The sequence below is a fragment of the Eleginops maclovinus genome, chromosome 18 (assembly GCF_036324505.1).
Source record: "Eleginops maclovinus isolate JMC-PN-2008 ecotype Puerto Natales chromosome 18, JC_Emac_rtc_rv5, whole genome shotgun sequence".
Classification (NCBI taxonomy): domain Eukaryota; kingdom Metazoa; phylum Chordata; class Actinopteri; order Perciformes; family Eleginopidae; genus Eleginops; species Eleginops maclovinus.
This window is the reverse complement of record NC_086366.1, coordinates 23789294-23813289: the sequence shown is the minus strand read 5'-3', so window position 1 is coordinate 23813289 and position 23996 is coordinate 23789294. Positions and strand designations below refer to the sequence as shown.

Below are 23996 nucleotides of genomic sequence, written 5' to 3'. Positions count from 1 at the left end.
CTGATATGTTTTATAATTATTGATCATCAAAGTGTTCTCAGAGCTGGTAAAGGTGCAGCTAGTTTGAATGGCTTTGTATACTGCAGGGTAGCTGCTGAATTTACTCCAGGTGAACTACAGTCTGATTTAAGGGCTGATCATATTTACCATCATTAATCCAGATCTGTCACTGAAGGGATTAAATAAATGTAGCGGAGTATAAGTACACCATTTACCTCTGAATTGTACTGGAGTAAAAGTAGCATAACATGGAAATACTCAAGTAAAGTACAAGTATCTCAAAATTGTAATTAAGTACAGTACTTGAGTAAATATTATTTTTTACTTTACGCCACTGATAGTTTATCACATTTAAACAGAGTGGTGAAGGAATGAGTGCTAAAACGTGAGAATGAGTTAGCATTTCCGGTTCCCCAGTCCGAAAGTCAAAGTTTTTTGAATGTTTGTTTTAATTAGATGTCTGAAATAGGTTATTTGGTTAATACATACTTAACATGTTTTGCTAACAAGTGACTTAATGGGTTAACAAGCGCTATCAGGTGGGGAAATATTGATAGAAACACAAGAAGCTAGAGTTAGAAAATACAATAAAAAAATGATATATATATTGATCTATGTAAAACACATGTAGCTTAGCAGATATTTTAAAGATATTACGTATGGAGCTAATGGCTTTCACGTTTTGTTCCCGATATAAAAAAAATAAGTCATCACTGCACCCTCAATGCAAATAAACTTCTATGAACTCATACAGTATCTGGGATAGAGTAACCATAGATTTAAAGAATTTAAGAATTTGTTTTTTTACCTCCCAGATCCAGAAAAAATCCCAGATCTAATAATAATAATAGATTACATTTTTATAGCGCCTTTCAAGGGACCAAAGGCCACTGTACATGGTGTAAGGACAGAACTAAAACTAACAAGCCATTAGGGCAAACAATAAAGTCAAAATGATATCAATAGCAGTGGGAGTGGGAGCAGGGGACTGTGATGGGCTCTTTGAGCATGTTTCTCTCAGAGATTGTGATAAATGTTTTTTCATGTATTGTGTCTTAATATCTGTCCAAATTTCAGGCTTGATCTGACATTTAAAGTATGATCGTATCGTACCTGAGTTGTCGCCCGGGCCTCCTTCGTCCGCTTTTCCTCTGAATGAGGTGGAGTGCTGCAGTCCTTTAGCCTGGTGCTTAAAGATGGATGAGGACAGCTCCTCCAAGGTGCAGCCCAGCAGGTAGGCTGCTTTCTGGGCCCATTCATGTCTGGCAAACTGCCTACGTCCAGCTAGAACAAACAGTGGAAGTGGTTAACAGTGCAGACATATATGCAATTAGGACCTGAGAAAGAAAGGATAATGAAATGACAGCTATAGAAAGAAGAGGGTGAAGCAGGAATAGTAGAAACGATAGACATGCATCAGAAAACCTGAGAAATTTAGGAAAGGAAGCTAGAGGAAAACACACTATGAAAGTAGAAATGAGTCATAGTCCTGGGCTTTCTCAGCAGGTGTGGAAGGTGCTCTGTGTGACTGTAGGGGAGGTGTGAAAACTGACAGCTAAGGTGTTAAGAATCGTACTTGAGGCTGAGTTTGTCCATCAATATAACATTAGTTCTACCACGAACAGAGTGTACCACGAATGAGCATGATGTGGGAAATGACTCCGATAGGGATATTCCATTGCTTCCTTTTTTTGACAAGGAGCGTTTGAGTCCATGAGGAACACCTTTACAAATGTGTCAGTAGCATTTGATTTAAAGCTACAGCCACTTTAGCAATGCTTCAAATTAAAGTGGATATACCCGTAAAAAATGTTTTGTTATCTTGTCTGATTCTCCATCATTTCCTCCAAATCCCAGTTTTTTGATGGTGGTTCAACCACAAGCCCTTACATGCCATGTGTCCATTGGGTGGATTCTTGATCCCAATTAGCTCTGGATGGCCAACAAGTGTGTGTGTGTGTGTGTGTGTGTGTGTGTGTGTGTGTGTGTGTGTGTGTGTGTGTGTGTGTGTGTGTGTGTGTGTGTGTGGATAGGGGAATTGTAACTCGTGTGTAAAAGTGCTTTGAAGGGTCGTAAAGGCTGGAAAAGCGCTATATAAATACAGTCCATTTACCACTTAAAGGGCCACTCCACTAATGTAGCTTGTCAACATCAATGTACAAGTCTTGAGGAACCTAAACAGCCAGTTTAACAGCCGAGTAATGTTTCCTCTGGCAGCCAAAAGGGTCCAAGAAAGTTTCTCACGTAATGTCAGTTCATTATCTGGGCTTGGAGACTGTTGTAACATAATATCAGATGAGATGCAGAGTGTAAAACTATTCTACGCACTCAAATCGAAGAGAAAGCCCATTGTTATATTTTTTTTACATCCAAAGCAACTAAGATACACTCCTTTATAGTAGAAATGCCAATGGGACCAATTTGGTGTTAAGTATTTTGCCCAAAGCCTGTTCAACATGTCGGCAGCAGGGGTGGGGATCAAACCAGAATTGAGAATAAGAGATGACAATATGAATAATGATTGTTGCCCTCCATCAAAGTGTGGGTTTCAATAATCTAGTTTAAGGGCCGCATGTTAAGCCGCCATGACAAAAAATATATTATTTATTAGGCTGGATATGAAATGATACATTGTTAAGAGCAGAGTAACACATGCATGATGTCTAGGCAATGAGACAATCTTCCATAGAAGTGACGTGCTTCAGATTTGATGTACCTGCAGTTAGTAAGTTATATTAGGAGTTCCTACCTTTAGTTGCTCCTGTGGCCCCTAAGTGGTAAACGGCCCCCAGCAACTAACATACAGTTCTTTATAGTAGACATACCAATGGGACCAATTTGGGGTTAAGTATTTTGCTCAAAGCCTCTTCAACATGTCGGTTGCAGGGTTGGGGATCAAACCGCCAACCCTCTGATTGGTAGATGCCAATCCAAACACTTAAAACACAGTTTCCCAGAGATTAAAGAGAAAAGCTGAGCCAATCCAAATGCTTTAACAACCTTTCTGGTGGCGACACTGCATACATTCTGATTGGGAAATTGGCCCTATGGTTTATACGCTTAAGTCATCTTTCTTTTTGTTGTTAACATTCAGATTGGCCACTTCACGCAAAGTTCGGACACGACCTCTACTCAAGTAGCCAATAGACCAGTTTGCCCAAGCATAATTCGCCATATGGACCTCAGGGGCATGGGATTGAAGTACTAAACCTTTGATTGTTAGACCCCCAATTCAACCCACTGAGCCAAAGCCTCCCTAAATCAGTTTCATCCAATTGCCCCATCTTATCCACCAATCAGATATTTTCTGCTGTAGCAAAGGGAGTAAATTAACTAAGCCTCACAGATTTTGGTAGTGTTTTGGTGGATAAACACATTTGATCATACACTGACTGGTTTGGGTCTGGAGGCGATTCAAAGCCAATGTGTTGAAGGGAACCAAGGCAACATGACAGCCCATGCTGCCAGCCAATCAAAGAGCTCTGACACAAAGCCAGAGAATCAACAGGAGCCCCCTGCCAAGCACAAACTTCATGGGGATACACAGTGGTATGCTGGTTGATACAAGTTTGGTGGCAGAGAAGAGAAAACAAGTTTACTTTGCTTTAGAGAATGTGTTGTAATATGAGAGCGGCTCGGGAGTTGAATGTGGGCGACATGGGGACGCATCAGAGAGGGAAGTTTAAAAAGGGACTGCAAAGTTGTGATCCCAGTGATTTTTATCTCGCAGAAGGGAAAAGGGTGAGACAGGGAGCGGGGAGTCGTCATGAAGGCAGGGAAAGAGATGAAGAGAGGAAGGGGAGGGAGGATGAGCAGAAACAATAAAAATGCTAATGTCTTAAGGCCTGGAAGGAACGATAAAGGCATTAACACACAAAATACAAACAAGAGAGCCTCTGAAATAAAGTGAAAAACAGTCAACAACTTGGGTGTTGTTTTTCCATTACCTTCATCTCCGTCTGCGTTTGATAGGGCGCAGCATGCAAACATGCAAGCAGAGAGAGGGGGTTAGAGATAACACAGTTCACAGATTCATCAATTCACAGCAGCAGGAACACATCCACATTAGCAGTAAACCACCGTGACACCACCATCATGCTTCAGAGGGCCAAGCTGAGTGGTTAGACATGGCACTGGTGGCTCCAGAGGCCCCTGGTTTGGATGCTAAATGATCCTCTGCCAGGAGCTGAAGGAAGTAACACACTGAAAACTTTGAACATTGTTCCAGCTTCATATTATTTTTTCTGTAGTTTTCATGTTGACACTGGGTTTAGCTCAGGCGAAGTGTGCTGATTATTTCAGAGACAGAACATCTTTGCTTTCCTTCTGAGGAAGCCATACAGCAGATGTGAGCTGCCTCCACTTGTAATCAGAAAACACAGTTGTAAAAAAATGGTGCCGGTCCAAATGTATTGGAAGATTTCAATGTCCTGGACAAATATAAGAAATCCCTGTCAAATATTATCGAACTAGTGCATGTTTTTGTTTTTTTTTATACTTGAAAATAAGGGATAAGAATGGTTGTTTCAAAATGACATCATCAAGGCATCTAGATTTAATTAAAAATAAGGCTATTTCAAAAAACATTCACAACTTTTAATAAGATTTTATTTATTAGACTTTTTTTATTTAAACGTGTATTCTAAACTCAAATGTATAAGTTGTTTCCTTCTGTGATGGAGCATCTTTAATAATCAAATAATCTGATTTCGATTTGATCCGCAGGGCAAGCCTGACACCTAGTGGCAGTAAGAGGAATGTCAACTTTTTTGCTGCTAAAAAAGGGATTTTCATTTCAATCAGAGCATTTCCTGGTCATTTAAGAAGGGCTGTGTTGTCATTAATGTTAAATTAATGAGATAAGGGAAATGGATACTTGTAGGTGGGCAGAATTGAAATTGAGTGTAGCTTCATTCAGAATAAGAGAGGACAATATGAACAGATTGTTGCCCTCCATCAAAGTGTGGGTTTTATATAATCTAGTTTAAGGGCCGCATGTTAAGCCGCCATGACACAAAATATATTATTTATTAGGCTGGATATGAAATGATACATGGTTAAGAGCAGAGTATCACATGCATGATGTCCAGGCAATGAGACAATCTTCCATAGAAGTGACGTGCATCAGATTTGATGTACCTGCAGTTAGTAAGTTATATTAGGAGTTCCTACCTTTAGTAGCTCCTGCGGCCCCTAAGTGGTAAACGGCCCCCAGGATGAGCCAGAGGGCCTTCTGCTCTTCCCCAGAGATGCCCAGCACCTTCATGGCCGCCTGCAGCTTGGTGAACTGCTGCGAGGCTCGCTGCTTGTCTTCAGGCTGGAGAGAATGGGATCAAACTTTAGGAATTTCTGACAAAAAGTGCAGATGTTGCAGCAGCAAAAAGATACTACTATACTGTGGTTACTATTGCCTCTCGATATCATCACCATGGATTCATACTGAATTTATGTCAGACTCGTGCCAATCCAATTACGACCATGACATTCTTACTATAATACCATTTATTAACCCAAAAAACGTGTGTGATTGCAACACGTCGAAAACTGTCTCAATCACCCGCACCTGTGCCGTTGAGGTCACCTGTAGGCTTTTCAGCTTGAGATGGAAGATGTGTAGACGTTCAACAGTACAGAACTGTATATTTATTCCATCAATAAACACCCCAAATCATAAATAAACCAACATTAGCTTATCACAAAAACATTGGTATTAACGCAAACAGAAGCCAATAAATGACAAGGAGGTACAGAAATGCTAAGGAAGTGTTTTGAAACAGTGTGATTAGAGATTATTTGTGTCACTTTAGTCAGAATAAAGTCAAGAAAATGTATTTAAGCAGACATATCTTCATATGGCTTGGTGAAATAGATTAAGAAATACCAAGTATGAAACAGACAACAGAGGAAGGTCTTTTCGGTGTAATTACCTTAGATTGCGGGAGGATCCCAAAGGCACTGTTCTCAGCCAGGTGGTTGAAGTGCAGCTCCGTCCTGAAGAGAGGAGCACAGAGGTAAGACACTGGGATCAGCCAATTAAATGATTTCAACAACACTATCTTTAAATCTGGTTTGAATTGAATGTCTTGTGTTGTGCCAAATTGTGTTTGTTTTGTTCTATCTTGTGTAAGAAAAGTGCTATACAAATAAAGTATTATTATAATAACACTAAGTATTACTATTATAATTCACTGCCCAAAAACCCATTTCATCTCCTGACTGAACCATTATAACATACTTGGGATACCCAAAAACAAAAACTCATCTCAAGAAAACCTCCAAACCAAACAAACAGAAACAGAATGAGTACCCCCTTTGTAATTGAACATCACAAAAAATATGTATAACTTAATAGTTATTCTAGTCAAATGCTGTGATTTTGTTGAAAAAAAGATGCTAAAAGTCACCTCAGGCTGGTGTCGGCTCCGGCCATCATGTAGTAAAAGACGTTGAAGGTGGACTCGGCCTCGGGTCGTTTGCTCACCCTCAGTTTCTCCAGCAGCATGGTCTGAGCAGGATGCAAACACAGGAGTCATACACATTCACAACATCCACTCTAAGAGAACCCCTTCAGTTTTACGATATGTTTAAAATGATGGGAAAAAAGCTGATGAGTGTGTTTGTGTTTTTGTTGGTCTTTATCACATTGTGGGGCCCCCAACATGTTATCACACAAATCAAGACCCCACTAACAAATGGTTTCTTTACATCTGAAAGTGTTGCAAATAGGGCTGATAACAAGTGTACGTGCATTCCTGTGTGTGGGGGGGTACCTGGATGGAGGCGGAGGCCACCTGCCCAGCCTGGTCGAAGTCGAGGGACACCACGTGGGAGAAGCGACTGGCGTTGGTGTTCATAGAGGTGGAGCTGTTGCCAAAAGCCTCCAGGATGGTGTAGACCGCTTGCCACTTCTCAGCTGTGTCAACCAAACAATTGAAAAGTGCATCTCAACATTTGTTCTGATGGATCAGTGAAAAATGTTTTTAAATGGTTCATCTGCCCTCCGGTGGTTATTTCAGGAAATACTTACGCAGTTATAATAATAATATGCAGTTTGACTACATGCAAACGATAGATTTAAATGAACTGATTATACATTGAAAAGAACAATAGCTCTCACTGTTTCTACTAGCTAGTTATCAGTTTTTATAGCGATGTTATGTTATGTAATTACTGGCTGCTGCTACATTACTTTTGTAGTTTTATGTGCTTTACATTAGCTATCTACTTCTGGCAGTGCCTTCATACTTAAACTACTAAAAGTGATTCTGCTGATCAAAATGTGCTAGTGTTGTAAATATGCGTTAGCCACAGAAGATATTTTCTACATTGTTCTAAAATCCAACGGGAAAATCTCATTTGTTTTAGTGCAATGCTAACTTCCAGGTAGGCCTTCAAAAGACGTCACTTCTGTACAACTCTTCTAGTCAACTCTATCTGTTCACGGCATTTTTTGGTTGATAATTGCCCCTCTTTTCTCTCTGCAGGCTTACCAGAGAAGATTTTGCCTGTGCTGCCGGCGATGGAGACCAGGTACTGCACCAGGTGCTGGCAGTTGGTGGTCTTGCCACTGCCTGACTTGCCCAGCAGCACGATGGACTGATCCTGCCGGGTGGTGAGCAGGTTTCGGTAGGCAGACTGGGCCACGGAGTAGATATGAGGTGCAGAGTCCTCGCGCCGACAGCCTTTAAACATGTGCATCACCTGATTGGGTACAAAGAAAATACATGGAATGGGGAGGAGCACAATATGAAAATAAAGGCAAAGCGGAATTTAAAAAAAAGGGCTACAACTCAACATTTCCGACATGATGTGAACATGATGTGCTTTATAACATTTATGCATTTACTTATCTACAGGTAGTACACAAAGTATAGAAACTTTGCTAAATATATTTTGCTTCAACATTTAAAATGTGTACATATTTTGGGTTGTATATATGTATTTATAAAAGATACATGAGTATAATATTCTATAATAATACAACACTGTTTACTTTTGATATTTTAAGAACATTTAGCTTTTAATACTTCTGTACTTATAATAAAGTGACATTGGAACTCAGGAGATTTACTTTAATTGGAGTTTGATTGAGATAGTTCTACTTGTACTGCAGTAAAAGATCATGTGAGCGTGCTAAAGTATCTTAAAAGCCCACATTAGTATCATAAAGCTTGTTTGCCATATTTCCTGCAATAACTAAAACCCCAAAAGAAAAAATCCCATTGGCTTCCTGCAGAGGGAACCAGTGCGATGCTATCTTCGTCTGCCTACAAAAATACATCTACATTTGACTTAAACTCACCTTCTCGGAATACATGGAGGGTGTGCTCAGGGGGTTGATGACCACCATGTTGGGTCCGGCGTAGGTGTGGTTGAGGTTGCCCCCGTAGCGCTGCCTCAGGCAGTTCATCACACTGGACTCATTGAGATAGAGCATTGAGGCCAGGTCCTCTGAGCGGTTGTATGATGGAGGGTTGGCCTGCACACAAACACAGACAAATTAGTTACGGGGGGAAGGGTAACAACATAAATTAGTTTTAACACCCTAAGAATATTAGCTAGCCTAATGTCCAGTAGTATTTTCATATGAGGGAAAAAACTGTGTCACGGTTCAATTAAGGACCATCATGTGGAGGATTGTGGAGAGCAACTGGAAAACGGAGGTTCTTTTCTACCAAATGGCCAAACGTTGACACATGCCATACTTAAACTTAAATATATACATAGACCTTCTATGATGCATCCTCTACATTACTGATTTATTTAGTAAGTATTCCAGTATTAAGCAGGATAATATGCAATAAAGCGACGGAACCCCAACAAGTTGATCTGGACCCTGAAGCTCTACCATCTCATATTCACCTTTTCTATGTCATCTTCGTCAACTTCCAGTAATGTCCCATCATGCTCCAGTTTGATTTTCACCTTGCCCTCTGGCAGATAGCCAGCTTCTGTCTTGATCACGGTGGCTGTGTAGGGAAAATCAAGGAAACACTGTAAGTCAATGTGTTGGAACTCAAACTCTATTCCGGCATCGTGTGGCTTATCGTACTGCAATGAGCAGCACATGGAAAAGTTTGACGTTAACATTGCACTTGAAAAATATTAGGGCATGCTGGTAGAACTGGTGAATGCATTTGGTTCTGCTCACTTTTCTTTTCTTAATCTTTGGGGGGGGGGGGGGGGGTGTAGCTCAGGGGGGAAAATTGGGGTCTACTATTCACAGGGTCAGTGGTTTGATCCTGAGACATTGCTGTTATCATCTCAAATTGGCAGGAAACCTGACCCCAAATTACTCCCACAGGACTGGGCTATTGTGTATATAATAGTATGTACATCACTTTGGATAAAAAGCTTCAACCAAATGGCATGTCCTAATAATAATAATTTAATAATTATGCTCTTTATAATTCCTTAAATAACACAACAACACAATATTCAAATGATGCTAACGCAATTCAGAAAACTAAATAAAAATACTCAAAATAAATACATTTACAATATTTTTTGGAAGAATTTTGGATGACATTCATTTTTTTTTTTTAAATAGTCATTTATTTACCAGTTACCTTTTTTAGTTTGTTTTAAAAGACACCCACATTTTAAACAGAGAAAGCACATTCCCAGCAAAAAGGCAAAGAATGTACTGCACACATGTTTTAGAAGTAATCCGTCTCACCCAGGGAGAAACCATCTTTGTGGACCAGCCAGACTTTCTCTGATCCATACCAGGCCTGCTCGGCTGCAATCTGCTCCTCTGTCTTCACCTGGGGGACACAAAGGATAAGGGGAAATATTAGTGGACAGCAGCAGACAGCAGAGAAGAGGGAATTGTTATCGCCAGAGCACTCATTTTCAAAACCAGAACATGCTGAAAGGTTATAAAGGGAAAGCTTGATGAACATGCAGTGGGTGACAGTGGATTGGAAAGTCTCCCACTGAGCACTGCTGCTCCGTCTCGGTGGTGTTTTCGTTTGTGTGTGAGGAACTTCAAAAACACACAAATGTCAAGACTCAGGGGTGTGTGAAGGGGGTTTAATGACATCGGTGGAAACACAAGGTACCAGGGATGACCTCAGTTCAGTGAGCACAAAGGGTTACAAGTGAAATAATAGAGCTTAAAAAATGTAAATATTAAAGGACAGAAACGATTACGCAAATGTATGTTAATCACCACTTCTAATATTGGCTTACAATGGTTTAGTTGACCAATAAAATGTATTTCTAGAATAAAAGATCCGACTTGACTCATCGTTTTTGGGTAATCTTTCAAATTAATAATATAGGGCTATAGTAAATTGAAGGTTGATCTGCATATGTACTTGTATGACATGTCCTATCAAAAAAGCCCCAGTACAATGCCTTGTTGAATTCCTGCCTAAAGACCTGAAATATCATTTGAAACATGTAGGTATTTCGAGGTCTTTGACCAGCCTCCTAACTTTTTGTTATCGTACCTTGACGGCATATTTTAGCATTGAATTATTTAAATAATTTAAACAAACCAAACAGGAAAAAAGTAAGACTTGCGAAGCAAACCCAAATAACTTTAAAAAGATCATTTCACTGTTGGTGACTGCTTAAAGTTCACATCATTTCAATGGGACAAGTGACCAAGACACACTGCACTTCACAAGCAAGCAAAGGGAGCGAGCACAACACAGCACAACATTCTCCGGTGGGGGTGGGGGACCGTGGGACTCGGGCACAGCGCAGGCCCCACCTGGGACTGCTGGGCTGCAGCATGAGATGCCTGAAGGATGGCCACAGGGTCCTCTTCCACTGATCCCTGGTGATTCGGCCAGCATGAAGAGGTCAGAAGTCACAGTTATATATGGGTAACAAATGTTTTACCGACAAACATATGAATAGATAAGCACACAGATAAACGGGAGTATCATCGGCATGTGGTCTGAACAAAGACTGGTATGTTATGATTATCCTGTGGGAGAAAAATCAAGTTTACATGTGATCATCTATGTGAGGGTCTACTTAATCCTCTCATTGTATTTATAGTCTTTCTGCTTAAAGGAGCCCTATTATGCTCATTTTAAGGTTCATATTTGTATTTTGCACCTCTACTGGGACATGTCTCCATGCTTTAATGTTCAAAAAGCTCTTTATTTTTCTCATACTGCCTGTACTGCAGCACCTCTTTTCACCCTCTGTCTGAAACCAGAGCCCAGTCTGCTCTGATTGGTTAGCTGGCCAGCTCTGTAATTAGTCAACCTCTTAGAGATGTCCCGCCCCTTAGTCTATCACGTACAATGTGTTGATTGTCCAGCACTAGCTAATGGAAGCACAAGTGTTACATTGTGATGTCACTATGTTACAGAAGTGAACAAAGAACTAAAGTAGGGTTTGAAGACGAACTTTGGGATGTCAGCCTTTTACATCCACAAGAACTTGTATAACACATTTCAGGTAAGGGAAAACTGAAAAAAACATAAAAGGCCCGTTTAAAATAAGACTTTGTTGAAACGATTACTGATTCTGGGAATGAAAAGCAACTGCACGACAACAAAAGTAGTTAGGGTCATAATTAAACATCCATGATGAAATTGTGTGCAATTAGCCACACACTTTAAGATACTTATTTTAAAGTAAACGCAGGCAGGGCAACCGTCAGTACAAGAAACAACAAAGCCCATGCAGGTTTCTTTATCAGCCTGGTGCTGAGATTTCGTCATGCCAGTGTGTGTTACATTGCACCTCATGTCGACAGCAAAACAAGGAAAGAATTGCCAAAAAGCTTCTGACTGAACAATTCATACTATATGGTGAGTGTAAAATAGTCAGAACCGAAAGAATCAGCGACTGATCAGAAAGTATATTTTAGGGGTTTGGGTTCACTGACAACATGGGTTAGGATGACGGCAGTGAATTTCATCTCTGTGTTTCTATCCCAAATAAACAGTATATTTAGGACAGGTTTAGAGTTATTTAGCAACTGCTAGTCAGGCCATTCAAAGTAATGAAAATACATATTCTAACAACTCAAAAGATATCATATTTCAGTCCCTTTTACTAATAGAACTACGACTCAACCAGGATATGTGGCTTTGTTTTGCAGTCACAAACACACGACTGTATGCTAAATACTCACATTTTAGGTGAGAGTTAGTTCCTTTAATACTTTCTTTCCCCTGCCAAAACTAGCCTAAAGAGATACTGCAGACGAGTGAAATGAGAAAAGTTAGAAGTATTCCGGTCCTTACACTCTGACAAGTCACACGAGTACAAACTCCAGCCAGGAGGCCCAGCGGAAAGCTCGAGGGCTGTGGTACCTGGACGGGGCCCGGAAGGGGGCTCTGATGCTGCGGGGCGGCAGGGACGGGGGCTTGGACAGAAGCCGGAACACTGACTGTCAGCTTTGCCACAAAGCAACCACAGCGGGTCAATGACAACCACCGAAAGCAGTGTGTGAAAGGCACCGAGGGAAGGAGAGAGATTGGAGGGACACAGGACAAAGAAGAAGAAAATGTCAACATGGAATCTGGGATGAAGAAAATGCAGTGCATAGAAGCATAGAAAAAGTTAATGGACAATGGAAAAGGCATGAAATGATGAAAGGTTTTAGGGTGAGTAAATAAGTCTAAGCTACTTTAGATATTGTAAACTATCAGAGTGGCACGTTATTAGGCGGAAAGTCTTCTGCTGGCAATGACATTTATTCTGGTAGTAACTTGTTAACATGCCTGAGGGAAAAAGCTAAAAAAATGTCTCCAGTTAGACTTCCATTCTACCAATGACTTATTATAATTCTATCAATAGTTTCAGTTTAGGCCTACAGAACATCATTTAAATAAGTAGATTTATATTTTATTAAAATGTGGACAGGACTAGATATCAACAGACACACAGTTATAGTACTTTGAGCCAGGCCAGAAAATAGTAGATTGGCACATCCCTAAAGAGTCGGTGTGTAGGAGACATTCCAACGAGCAAAGAGTGTAAATCTTCCACCGGGATTGAGGTTTGTCTTTTGAGAGCAGCCATAGCTTACAGTTAAGTTTTAAGCAATACCAGTGCATGATGAAAGCCAGAAAAACAGAGTTAGATATGGTAAGGGTAAGAATGATGGGGCAAGGACAGCAGCAGAGGGTATCATATTGCACTCCGTCATGAGTCACCACTGGTGGAGCAACTGTTCTGCCTCTTAGTTAGGAGAGAAAGAGTCTACCTCGTAATACTTTCCTTTACTGTGTCTCGCTGTAAATACACAGCAATAAACCAAGCATGTAAGGCATGGTGACTAATGTGAAGAACTTATGGGAGCAATCATCATTTCAGTTAGGGATGCTGAGGTGCAAAACAACCCTATAATAGGAATAGAGTGGTGCAGTGATGACGTAATTTTTAGGCCTACCTGGAAGTTAGCATACCAAGGGCTCCCTCGACAAAAAGCAATGGGATTTTTGCATATCATTTTGGAATATTCCAGGATAAGATCTGTGGCAAGTTAAGGATCCTTACATGTTTTGCTCAGATGGATAATGTCCACATATTAAAACAGGGCTCCAGACTGCCACCAAATGGTCGCATTTTGCCACCAAAATTTGAGAGTGTGCGACTGAATTTGACATCTGGTCGCACATGTGCGTTAAACGTGGAAGGGGTGCGTCAATGAATCCGGCACATTTTGCAGGCCAATGAGGGTGAGAAGGATAGGGAATGTGTGGAGGGGGAGGGTCCTACAGATAATTGAGCACATTGTGGTAATTCCTTCATCTATTATCAAAGTATTTATTACTAATACAGTGAAATTTAGTAGAAATGTGAATATTTGGTTAGCATGTTGATTTACGGTGTGTGCTCCTAAAATTTCTGGTTGTACCCCTAAAATTTGCAGTTGGGGGCCACAGTGCTCCTAGTGAAAAAAGTTAGCCTGGAGCCCTGTAAAACCACTTTTATATTTTATGACGCATAAATGCAATCACCTGAAGTAAAAAGCTAATGTTGGGCTATACGGTTGCATGTCTTCACTTCACTAATGCTAAGCTAAAGACGGTCTGGGGTACGGCGTAATGAAGTTTGTCTCCTTTAGTCAATTTTTAGCAGCCGTCTTCTTTAAAGATAGGTAAAAGCTTCAGATATTCCCAAGTGAGGTTTTTACTCACCTATTCTATATATATCCTGTAAATCTCCCTATCTTGTTTGACCACAGACCTTACTTCAGATATATAACCGAAAACAATAACTGTGACTTTAAGAGAATGGAACAAGGGGTGCAAAGATGCTAGCTAATTTACCGGTTTAAGACTCATTCCTGCACCACTTTATTAGCTGAAGCTGAGCCCATGTTCTAATATTTGTTTCACAGCACAAAGATTTGCTTGGTTGAGTAAAGAATGACATGGACAGACAAAGAGACAAAAAGCAAAGACAACACATCAATAATATGCAGGTAGACAGCAGGGGGATTTACAGGGGCACCGAAGATCCTCATCAGGCGTCTCTGAGCCTCCTCGGTGGGACTGAGCGGCGCCTCCTACAGGTCAGAGCAGCAACACATTGACACTAAGCAAACTGACAGAGCCGAAGCAAAGCCCATCACTTCACACAAACACAAAGATACAATCCATATGGAATGTTTCAAGTATTCCTATTAATCATTTCCCTACATGACATTCCTTTCATCAACATCACAAAGCCTATTTTTGTAGAATCTGATTTAAAAAAGACCTGGTTAGTAAATGCTCAAAATGTGCTGCCAACATCATGCACACTGGTAAATCCATGCCACACACACTAATATACAAGTGTCTGGTTAAGAGAAGGATATTGGAAAGACACTAGTTGCAAAAAACCAGCACGGCAAATCAATTTACCAAAGAAATATGGACAAAAATAAGAGGTCTGAGGGTTTAAGCCTGTTGGGCAGAACTCAAGTCCTTATTCAACAAATGTGTTTATCATATCATCAATAAGTACCAAACAGAGAATTTATTTAAAAAATTCCAGAAGCAAGATCTATCTTTACAGCAAATGAAATTGATATTTCAATTCAAAAAGTTGTAGGCCTTTCTAGAGTTACTTCACCAGTCAGAGGCAGCATGTGTTTTGGAGTAAGCCGAGACCCAGTCAGGTCTTGCACAAAACCAGCATGAGCCCAGGAAAAACAGTACGTCTGCCATCTGCTCCTGGAAGGAAATCTAGTGTTTGAAGCTGTATCCGATGGGACTCTGCCTTTTTAAACAAAATAATGACTTAAGGCCAAATTCTAAAGCCCCTATGGCAGAATATTTCAGACATTGGCTACACTGTCTGTTTCCCACTGGGGATGGACAGTCAACTTCAACACACTTCACCAACTGATGTTCATACCCTTTACTGTTATTGACCAAAGTGCTGAATGATTGAACAGCAAACAAACATAAACTAAGATATCAAAATAAAACGTGTTCTAAAATTCACTTTTCTGTAGTTATTGTAAAGAAAGGTACAAAATGAATGTTCCATTTCATTTTCCGTAGCTTCACAACAATGGCCCTCAAGTACCTCTAAAGCCAAGACACACCGAGGTTACACACAAATATGGTGCAAACTCCACAGTGTTCTTTAATCTCCGACATGCAATTCAAACGGTCGTGCAATTTCCACACCAATGTCCACAATGTTGACCAGACATGCAAAGTGTGGTCTGTGTACCTCTTGTTGACTGACAGCAGTGTGTTGAATGGGAATGAGACCTTGAGGGGGAGACAGTGGACCAGGGTGGGGACGGAGAGGATCTTTGCTGAAAGGAGCTGCAACAGGAGAGGTTTTCGGGGCTGGGGTGAAACGTGGTGGAGGAGAGAGGGAGGGAGGTCTCTGGGCCACTTGGGTGGTAGGACGATTTGAAGGACAAGGTTTTGTGGCAAAAGGAGCATTTGTAGGACTAGGTTTTGTGGCAGAAAGAGGATTTGAAGGACTAGATTTCGTGACAGAAGGTGGATTTGCAGGACTAGGTTTTGTGACAGAAGGTGGATTTGCAGGACTAGGTTTTGTGGCAGAATGAAAATTTGCAGGACTAGGTTTTGTGGCAGAAGGAGGATTTGTAGGACTAGGTTTTGTGGCAGAAGGAGGATTTGGAGGAACAGGTTTCGTGGCAGAAGTTGATCTGGGTGCAGGTACGAAGCCAGGAGGCGGAGACATAGGTGAGGGCTTGGGGGCTGGAATAAAGCCAACAATTGGTGGAAGGGATAAGGGTCTGGAATGAGTGGATTTGGAAGAAATAGCCTTGCTGGGGGAGTTTACAGCAACAGGAGATTTGACATCTCGTGTAACTGGGCCAGAGCTGGTCGGTTTGTGATCGACCTCCTGTGGCTTTAGGGTGGTTTTATCCTCCTTCCTCTCCTCTTTGATCACCTCTGGCTCAACAACCTTTTCCTCTTTCTTCTCAATTTGCTTCTCCAACCCTATTTTTTCTGGTCTTTCATCCCTACTTATTCGTGGACGGGGCTCTCTTGTCCTGCCTCTGACCATGAGGTTTGTCAATCCTCGCGAAATGTCGTCTTTTTCTTCTGTTTTGATGACGTCATGTTTAAAAGAGAATGCTGACATTACTGGGGCCTTAGACACTGAAGCTGGCACTGCTTTCACGGGTTCAGCAGCAGGCTTGGCTGCTTGTGGAGCTATGTCTGATGGCTTTGTTGGCACGGCGGTCTCGTCCTCTTCAGTTGGTACAACCTTCCTGACAACGCGACGAACCACCTTTACTACTTTCTTCCGTGTCAGACCCTTATCGTCTGTAGGATCCATTTGGTTGCCATTGGTGACATTCCCGTTGGCTGGACCATTGACCACACTTTTGCCCACAATGCCATTTTGCTCTCGCTCACTGTTCATAAATGGCTTTGGACTCAGAGATGCTTTCGGTGGTTCAGGGCTTCTTAATTGCTCTGTCGTCTTTGAAGGGGCCTCAAGGCTTTTGAAGCGTTCTGGCACTTTAACAGGTGCCCTGACTTTAGGTGGCGAGGGACTCCTGACCCGGATTGACAACTCCTGATTTGAAACTGACGGGGGACTTGTTGCCCGGAATAACCCCCTGCCAGGGTCTAGAGCTGGTACTGACTTGGCCCGGCTGGGCGCCCCGTCACTGTCGGGCTACTCATAGAGAGGAAAGAGAGGTGGTGTAAGGACATGAATGATGAAGGGAAAATCCAAGCATCATATCTTTAATATTAAAGATAATTGGTGTTTCTTTGAGCTGAATGAATCATTATGCCATTATTTTAAACACTTATTAAAGCCTAGTAAACTACATGGTTACAAACCCTAACCCTAGACAAATGTAAGAAAAAGAGGAATGAAGAGCTAGCCGATTACTCCCTAACCCCTCAGTGATAATTTCAAGAATCCTGAAATCACACAAATGGTACTTCTGCAAAGGGTTTGCTGGGAGATCTAACTGAAGGCCATTTGTTCAAAATGAACACCACAGGACCAGCTGCAAACAGTAGCTCATAGATGGTTACTCTAAAGCAGACACACGGGACAACATTTACTTACACTTTTGCTTCCTGGTTCTTCTTTGATCTAAATATGTTAATATAAAAGAAAACTAAATCAAAACCTTCACACTACATGAGGCTGTTCATCACACACCGTGCAAAGTCACAACATGCGCATTTACTGATCTTTGCATTGCATTTTTTTATTTTTTTTATGACTTTCTTAACATACATTCAGCCTTAATAATTCAAGGGCTTACAAAGTATGCCCTCACTGCATTGGAAGTGCACTTGTTAGGTGTCCAGCAAACACTATAGGTGGTATAATATCACGATGTCTTTAATGTGCTTAGGCATGAGAGTGAAAGCTATTACAACCTTAGTGTGATACAAGCAAAAGCCACACGTATCTCAAGACGCACATGTTAATACACAGTGTAAAACTCTGGAAAACCATGCAGTTTATGAAATGTCCAAGTGAGACTTCCCTTTTGTTCCCAGAACGAAAAGCGAGATGAGAATGCCATGTTGGCTGATCTGCTGTCATGGGCTGAGATGGATGAGATGAGTGCAGGAGGAAGAGGAAGTGAAGGGGAGCTAGGAGAGGAAGAATGGTTGAGAACACAGACAGATGAATAGAAACGACAATCTTCAGGGATCTACAGTACAGAGATCTTTGAACTGTCAATGTAAGCAGAGCCACACGTTGATGGCAAAGCGATGAATAGGGTCGTGGAGAAGAAGTGAAATTACAGGACATTAAAGCAGGTTTTGCAAAAATACATCACACAAAAAAAATCTAAAGGTTTGTCAAACATTCTCATCCCACTATATCCAAATAGTGAACAACACTCCACAAAACCCTGAATGGTAAATACAAATATAAGCATCCCTGGTAACTTTTCAATAAGCATAAGAAATGCCAAAACAGTGATGAATACATGCATCCAGCTCTCAACATCACAAATAAATACTGTAGGCTTATTTTGAAATGCTTTGATACATTTTCATTATCCTATTTCTAGATACCTTATATTTCTGTTTGCCAAGACACATCAAAGATGTTGCTTTAAATTATAATACTTTATGGTAAATTGGTCATGCATCTTTGTAGAAGCAGCCAATGTGTGAGGTAAGATCCTAAGCTTCTGACCACAAGAAGAGCAGAGACATTAGCTCTTACCAAACAAATGTGAGATTCTACCACGGAATACAGCCGTGCAGTGATGATATATTTTGGGAAGCCAAACCACAATTTAGCCTCGCAAAAGCTCCTTGAGAAAAAGCTAAAGGATATTTCAATTGGATTAAGGCATTTTGGTAAAAAAGCTCTCCAGTAGAGTTTTTGCTGACCCATTTTATGTCATAGAACAAAAAGGTAAAATCTCTTAAGCCACAGACCTTACTTTAGGTATCTAGCCAACAACTTAAAAAAAAAACAACTGTTGACTTCACGGCAATGGAATCCAGAAATGCTCAAATGCTAACTCATTACTGGGTTCAGGAATCATTCCTGCAACATTCTATTAGAAAATACATTTACCGCACTGTAAAACATTCATTTTTGAGATATAAGTCACATTGTTTAAGGCCAGGTGTGGAATGCTTAAGAAAAACCAGCTGCCTGAAGTTTACACTGTCAAAGTCAATGGATTCTGGCATGTCCAACGTATTTACTTTATCTTTTCAGTGCAAAACAAAACTTGTCACTCATAATCTGATTATGGACAGCGGGCCTTTAGCCCTTCACTGAATGGGATAGTGTTCAGGTCTGGCGGGGAGTCAGTGACTTTTATCAGTGGTCTGGTCACTGAATTAGAACACTGACGAGCAGCTTTATTTTTGGAATAGACCGTGTTAATGTAGCGACGTGGGCCAGATATCACTAAAAAAAAAACGGTAGGTGGACATCACAAACATTCAGTTTTTAATACCCTACTCAAGTAAGTAAGCCTTGACGAAACAAGTCAGATTTGACACCAAATATCAGACCACACAAACGTATGGTTTCTCTATAATATTGAATTCAAGCACAACTCATCGAATATTCTTTTTATTAAGTTTGTTTTTTCAATGTCCGTAACAACTTGCCCAACTGTATTTCTTGAACTCATCAATAAACTTGAATTGAATTTGAAGGTATTCTTTAAAATGTACTTATGAATGTCCAACAGAATCAACTTAAACAACGCATCCTTTACAAACCAAATGATGCACCCATTTCCAGCAACATTTTATCACCATTCAGAAAATCACATCTAATCTAAATCATAAACCTAAAAACTCTTAGCAGCAGACATTTATTCTAAATTAGGCCCTGGGTTTGCAATTTCTTTCGGAAGCAATTGTTGGAAGCTATCATATACAATGAATGTTTACTCCTTTATTTAAGCAATGGTGGACCTCATGTGACCCTAGTCGTACCTTACATTGCGAATTTACACAGGAGAATTTTGCATTTCATTGGAATAAAGACAACAGTTTATGTCATGTTAAGATTTATGTTAAATATTTAAAACAAAGTACTGTGGCATTACATGCAACCACACTTTTCCAGCTCGGGAACATGCTATTCAACAATGGTAAAAAATGATAAAACCAAATCAACATGATAGAGTTTGGTCCTAAATCCACACAGAATATACGGGAATTTCACCCGACCCTACGAGGACATTAAGCGACTCTGAATAAGTTGTTTTAGAAGTAAACAAACCCTAAAACTTTACATTTCATAGTCAAAGTCACACACAATAGTGACTATCCGATCACAACAACCTATGACACAATAAATTCAGATTATCTGTAAAATAACACACATTAGTCCACTAAATCTAAACTACATTTCCCAGGAGTTCATGCATCGGCACATGAGCTCACTGAGCATGTCAACTTCTTCAAAAGCAGCCAAACTGACATTTATCACACTTCTATGTTCAGATTATTACACTCACATTGACTAACATCCGAGTAGAAAAGGGGAAACTGTCACATAGCACCAAAGCTATAATTGTTAAGTGCTTTCTTTCAGTTGGAAAACCACTTAAGCTGCCCCCTCAGCTAGCTCTAGTCTATAAATAGGGCCACTGGTTGTGGGACCTCGAGGGCCCACACAAAAAGGCCCATTTCCACAAAAGATCACACATTGTTCTACCTGTTAGTGAAGTAATTCCACAGCTTCTGTATCAAAATAGTTCCCACAAGCCACCGATCGAATCAAAAGCTGGTCAAAGAGAAAGAGATCCGTGTGAAGAGCGGAAAGTGAAAGAGCAGAGCCGAGCAGAAGGAGCAGCTCTCTGATAGGCCGGCTATTCCTGACAGCGGACTGACAAGAGCTGTGGGGACAGCTGTTGTGATACGAGGGTGTTGAGCAGTGGTAAAAATAGGAGCCTCTGCTCTCCAGCCTGGACGGGTCTGCCATGAACCCCCACAACCTCCACAGACCAATCAGCAGCCAAACAGTTGCTGTCATCTCAGCTGCTTTTGTGTGTGCACGTGTGTTTCTGTGTGTGTATCCATGTCGAGGAAAATGCAGCTTAGGGTCTGTTAATGTAATTGAGAACATGCTGGGTACAATTGCTAACGCTGTAGGTCAGCAATGCTGAAATAAAAAGACTTGGAAGTTGACATCATGGTATGTTCAGGGGATTTAAGGTGGCTAATCAGTATTGTATTGATGTAGAGCTGAAAGTACACATTACTACTGGAAAAATACCCAGATAACTCATCTGGAGAGGGTTTGAGGTTTTTTAAAGAAAAATGACACAAGTAGTTACCATCAAAAGGCAGGAGAAATGTGTATACTGTTACAAACTACCGATAATTGTGCATATCATTAAATTGGATGTAAAGCTAAAAAATATATGGTACTTTTTGGTATAGTTACTTAAATAAACAAAATAATTAATCTGGGAACTATTTTTAGAATGCAAAAAGAAAGTAGTTACAAACAAATCGCAACAGAAGGGTTTATGTTGCTAACGCTCATATGTGCAGTCAGTAAATTGGAGGCAGAGCTAAAACAGTACAACTGCTAAGATTTGGTACACTTATAAAATAACCCAAATAATTAACCCAGGGAGTATTATTTGACTACAAAAAACGTCAAAGCAAAACACCAAAAAAGCAGAAGGTTGTGTTTTGCTAACTAGCTAAAGCTAATATGTGCACAGTCACAGTCTGTTTAAATTGAATAGGACAACAGAAATCAGCAGTTCCTACAGCAAACACATTTGTGGGATTATAGTGAGTCAAATTATATGTAGCCAGGCAAACATCAGCAAGCCTAAATGCTCACAATGACTGTGCTAAAATACTGATTGTTAACAGGTAAAAGTTTACAATATTAACCATGACAGTTAAGTGTATAAAAAGCTAACTTTAGCTAGGTGGCACCAGGGTGGCACTAAACAGAAGTGTACGAGGCTGATGAATCTAGCAGATTTGTAGGAACTGAGTCACTAACCAGTCAGACAGATACATTTAAACTGATGATCACATTTGAGGATCACTGATCTGCCCGAGGGGAAAATGAATGAGATTCATGGCAAGCTATCCAACCCTAACGTGATGTTTTTACCATCAGTCCATGACAAAACATCCCATTTACAGTTATATGAAACCAAGAAAGTGGAAATTCTCACATTCAGATGCTGGAACAAGCACATGTTTGGCATTTGTGCTTGATAAAGTACATCAATTATATGACAACAAACATATTACTTTAGAACTAGAGGTGCAATGCAAAGGAATACCATGGAGAATTGCAGTCAGTAAAAGCGGATGGTTCATTAAAAAAAATATATTCAAAATGTAACAATTCAACAAAATATTGAATAAAAGAAAAAGTGACAGATAGAGTCAATATGGTGCATCAGAGCTGCCCCTACCATGGCAATGCAAACATTCAATTGTTGGAGTTATCACAAACATACCAGTTTTCAACTTCCTGAATATCTGCAGAAACTAGAGATATGATGCTCCGTCCAAATCACATACCTTTACACTTTGTGCAATCATCATTTGAAGGTTTAATCCGACGTTCAGAATCTGCAGCAAATCCAACAACCGTTATATCTACTTTACTTTCGTAAAAATCAGCTGTCTCGGTCTCTACCATCTGTTTCAGTAGACACACAGGACTGTGTCTTTTCTTCATGTGTTGGAAGTTGCACCGTCTTCCTGTTTGAAACTGTTCTGTGCAGCAGAGAGGAAGAGGTGTAAGCATGTTAAGCTTGCAGTGCAGAGAAAAGCAGAAGCAGAGTGCAACATGTTCCTGCACTGCTTGCAATGAATGAAAAACAGCTGCAATCGAAAATATATCTACTACTGGAGAATGAAAACCTCTCCATGAACATAAAGGCTCTGCTGGCTGGCTTCAGGCTATCAGCTTTATTAGCAGGACTGAGCTGTTTAATGGGTATTTAAAAGAGTGCTGAGTGATAATGGATTTTTGTAGAGCAACCTGGCTCCTTAGACAAAAAGCCAATAGGATTTTGCTATTGGATTTTAGAATATTGCATGAAATGAGATCTGTCGCTGTTCATATAACTTACAGATTTTGTTTCGCAGGTAAATCTGTACAGTGACAACACTTGTTTGATTTCTGATTTGATGATGTCATTTAGTAGTCTCATTAAGTCACTTGTGAGCCGTTTTTAAAAGACACATAGAAGCTTCCGACTTTCACGCATTTAGTATTTATTGACAGTTTATTTTGTAGAACAAAACGTGAAAATCTTATTGAACTTATTACAGGCATCTAAAAAAAAAAACACTGCTAGATGAAAATCGGACTTTGGGACAAGGGAACCAGATGTGGTAAAATGCAAACTCATATCTGGGTTTTGGGACTCATTCCTTTATAACACTATGGCTAACAATGGTTGTTTTATAAGTAAGGCTAGAAGATGCTCATTACAAGAAGCTGCATCTGTTTTTGTTTTACAGTGTAGGCTCATGGGAGTTGAAGTTGTGTAACAGTAGAGTCATAAACAACTAGTGCGAAGCAGCATGCTAAATAATACAAATACAATAGTTGTAGACATTTACTTCAAAGGTTGAGGGCGGCCACAAGATGTGACGGAGCTTTGGAAGACAAGAACGTGGAACTTATTAATGACAATGATTTTTAAAACGGTTTGCAAATGCTTACTGCTAAATTAAGTTAAACTGAATGTAACTGTTATTGTATTTTCCCTCCATCACAACGTGGCGTCAAGCATTACGTTGATGAAACACAAAACATGTAGGTTGAGGACAAGGGCATTGTTATTGGTTAAATATTATAAAGTCAACATCAAAAGGAAAAATAATGTACTTCTAGGATTTAGGATGTATGATACTCAGGTCTCACTTTGAATTTTTTACCTACAGTGATTTATACCCATCTGTCACCACTAAAGCAAACTCAATCCTTCCGAATACGCTGACATGAGCCAGTGCAACCACATCAGTACACATATCCTCAGGCAGCAGATTTGAGCCTTCACCTCTGGTTATGTAACACAAGGGGGTGCCAGAGTACCAGAAGAAGCGCGACATGCTTTAGAGATCCAGCAGCCA

General features: G+C 40.4%; 2 protein-coding genes across 2 annotated transcripts in view; both read right to left on the bottom strand.

Annotated features, from left to right (window-relative positions):
• The window catches only part of LOC134879752 (unconventional myosin-XVIIIa-like), a 125068-nt gene that overhangs the window by 77533 nt on the left and 23539 nt on the right, over nucleotides 1-23996 (bottom strand). The window contains 11 exon segments of the mRNA XM_063906248.1: nucleotides 1114-1284; nucleotides 3948-3959; nucleotides 5173-5317; nucleotides 5928-5991; nucleotides 6405-6505; nucleotides 6771-6913; nucleotides 7491-7701; nucleotides 8303-8479; nucleotides 8863-8969; nucleotides 9680-9767; nucleotides 10724-10789. Of these exon segments, the coding sequence (XP_063762318.1) occupies nucleotides 1114-1284; nucleotides 3948-3959; nucleotides 5173-5317; nucleotides 5928-5991; nucleotides 6405-6505; nucleotides 6771-6913; nucleotides 7491-7701; nucleotides 8303-8479; nucleotides 8863-8969; nucleotides 9680-9767; nucleotides 10724-10789 (1285 nt within the window).
• LOC134879753 (uncharacterized) lies at nucleotides 15423-17040 on the bottom strand. The gene has a single exon (XM_063906249.1). The coding sequence runs from the start codon at nucleotides 16828-16830 to the stop codon at nucleotides 15562-15564; it is 1269 nt and encodes a 422-aa protein (XP_063762319.1). The 5' UTR covers nucleotides 16831-17040; the 3' UTR covers nucleotides 15423-15561.

Excerpts from the sequence above, each read along its gene's own strand:
- LOC134879753 (XM_063906249.1), bottom strand. The coding sequence starts at position 16,830 with ATGAACAGTGAGCGAGAGCAAAATGGCATTGTGGGCAAAAGTGTGGTC.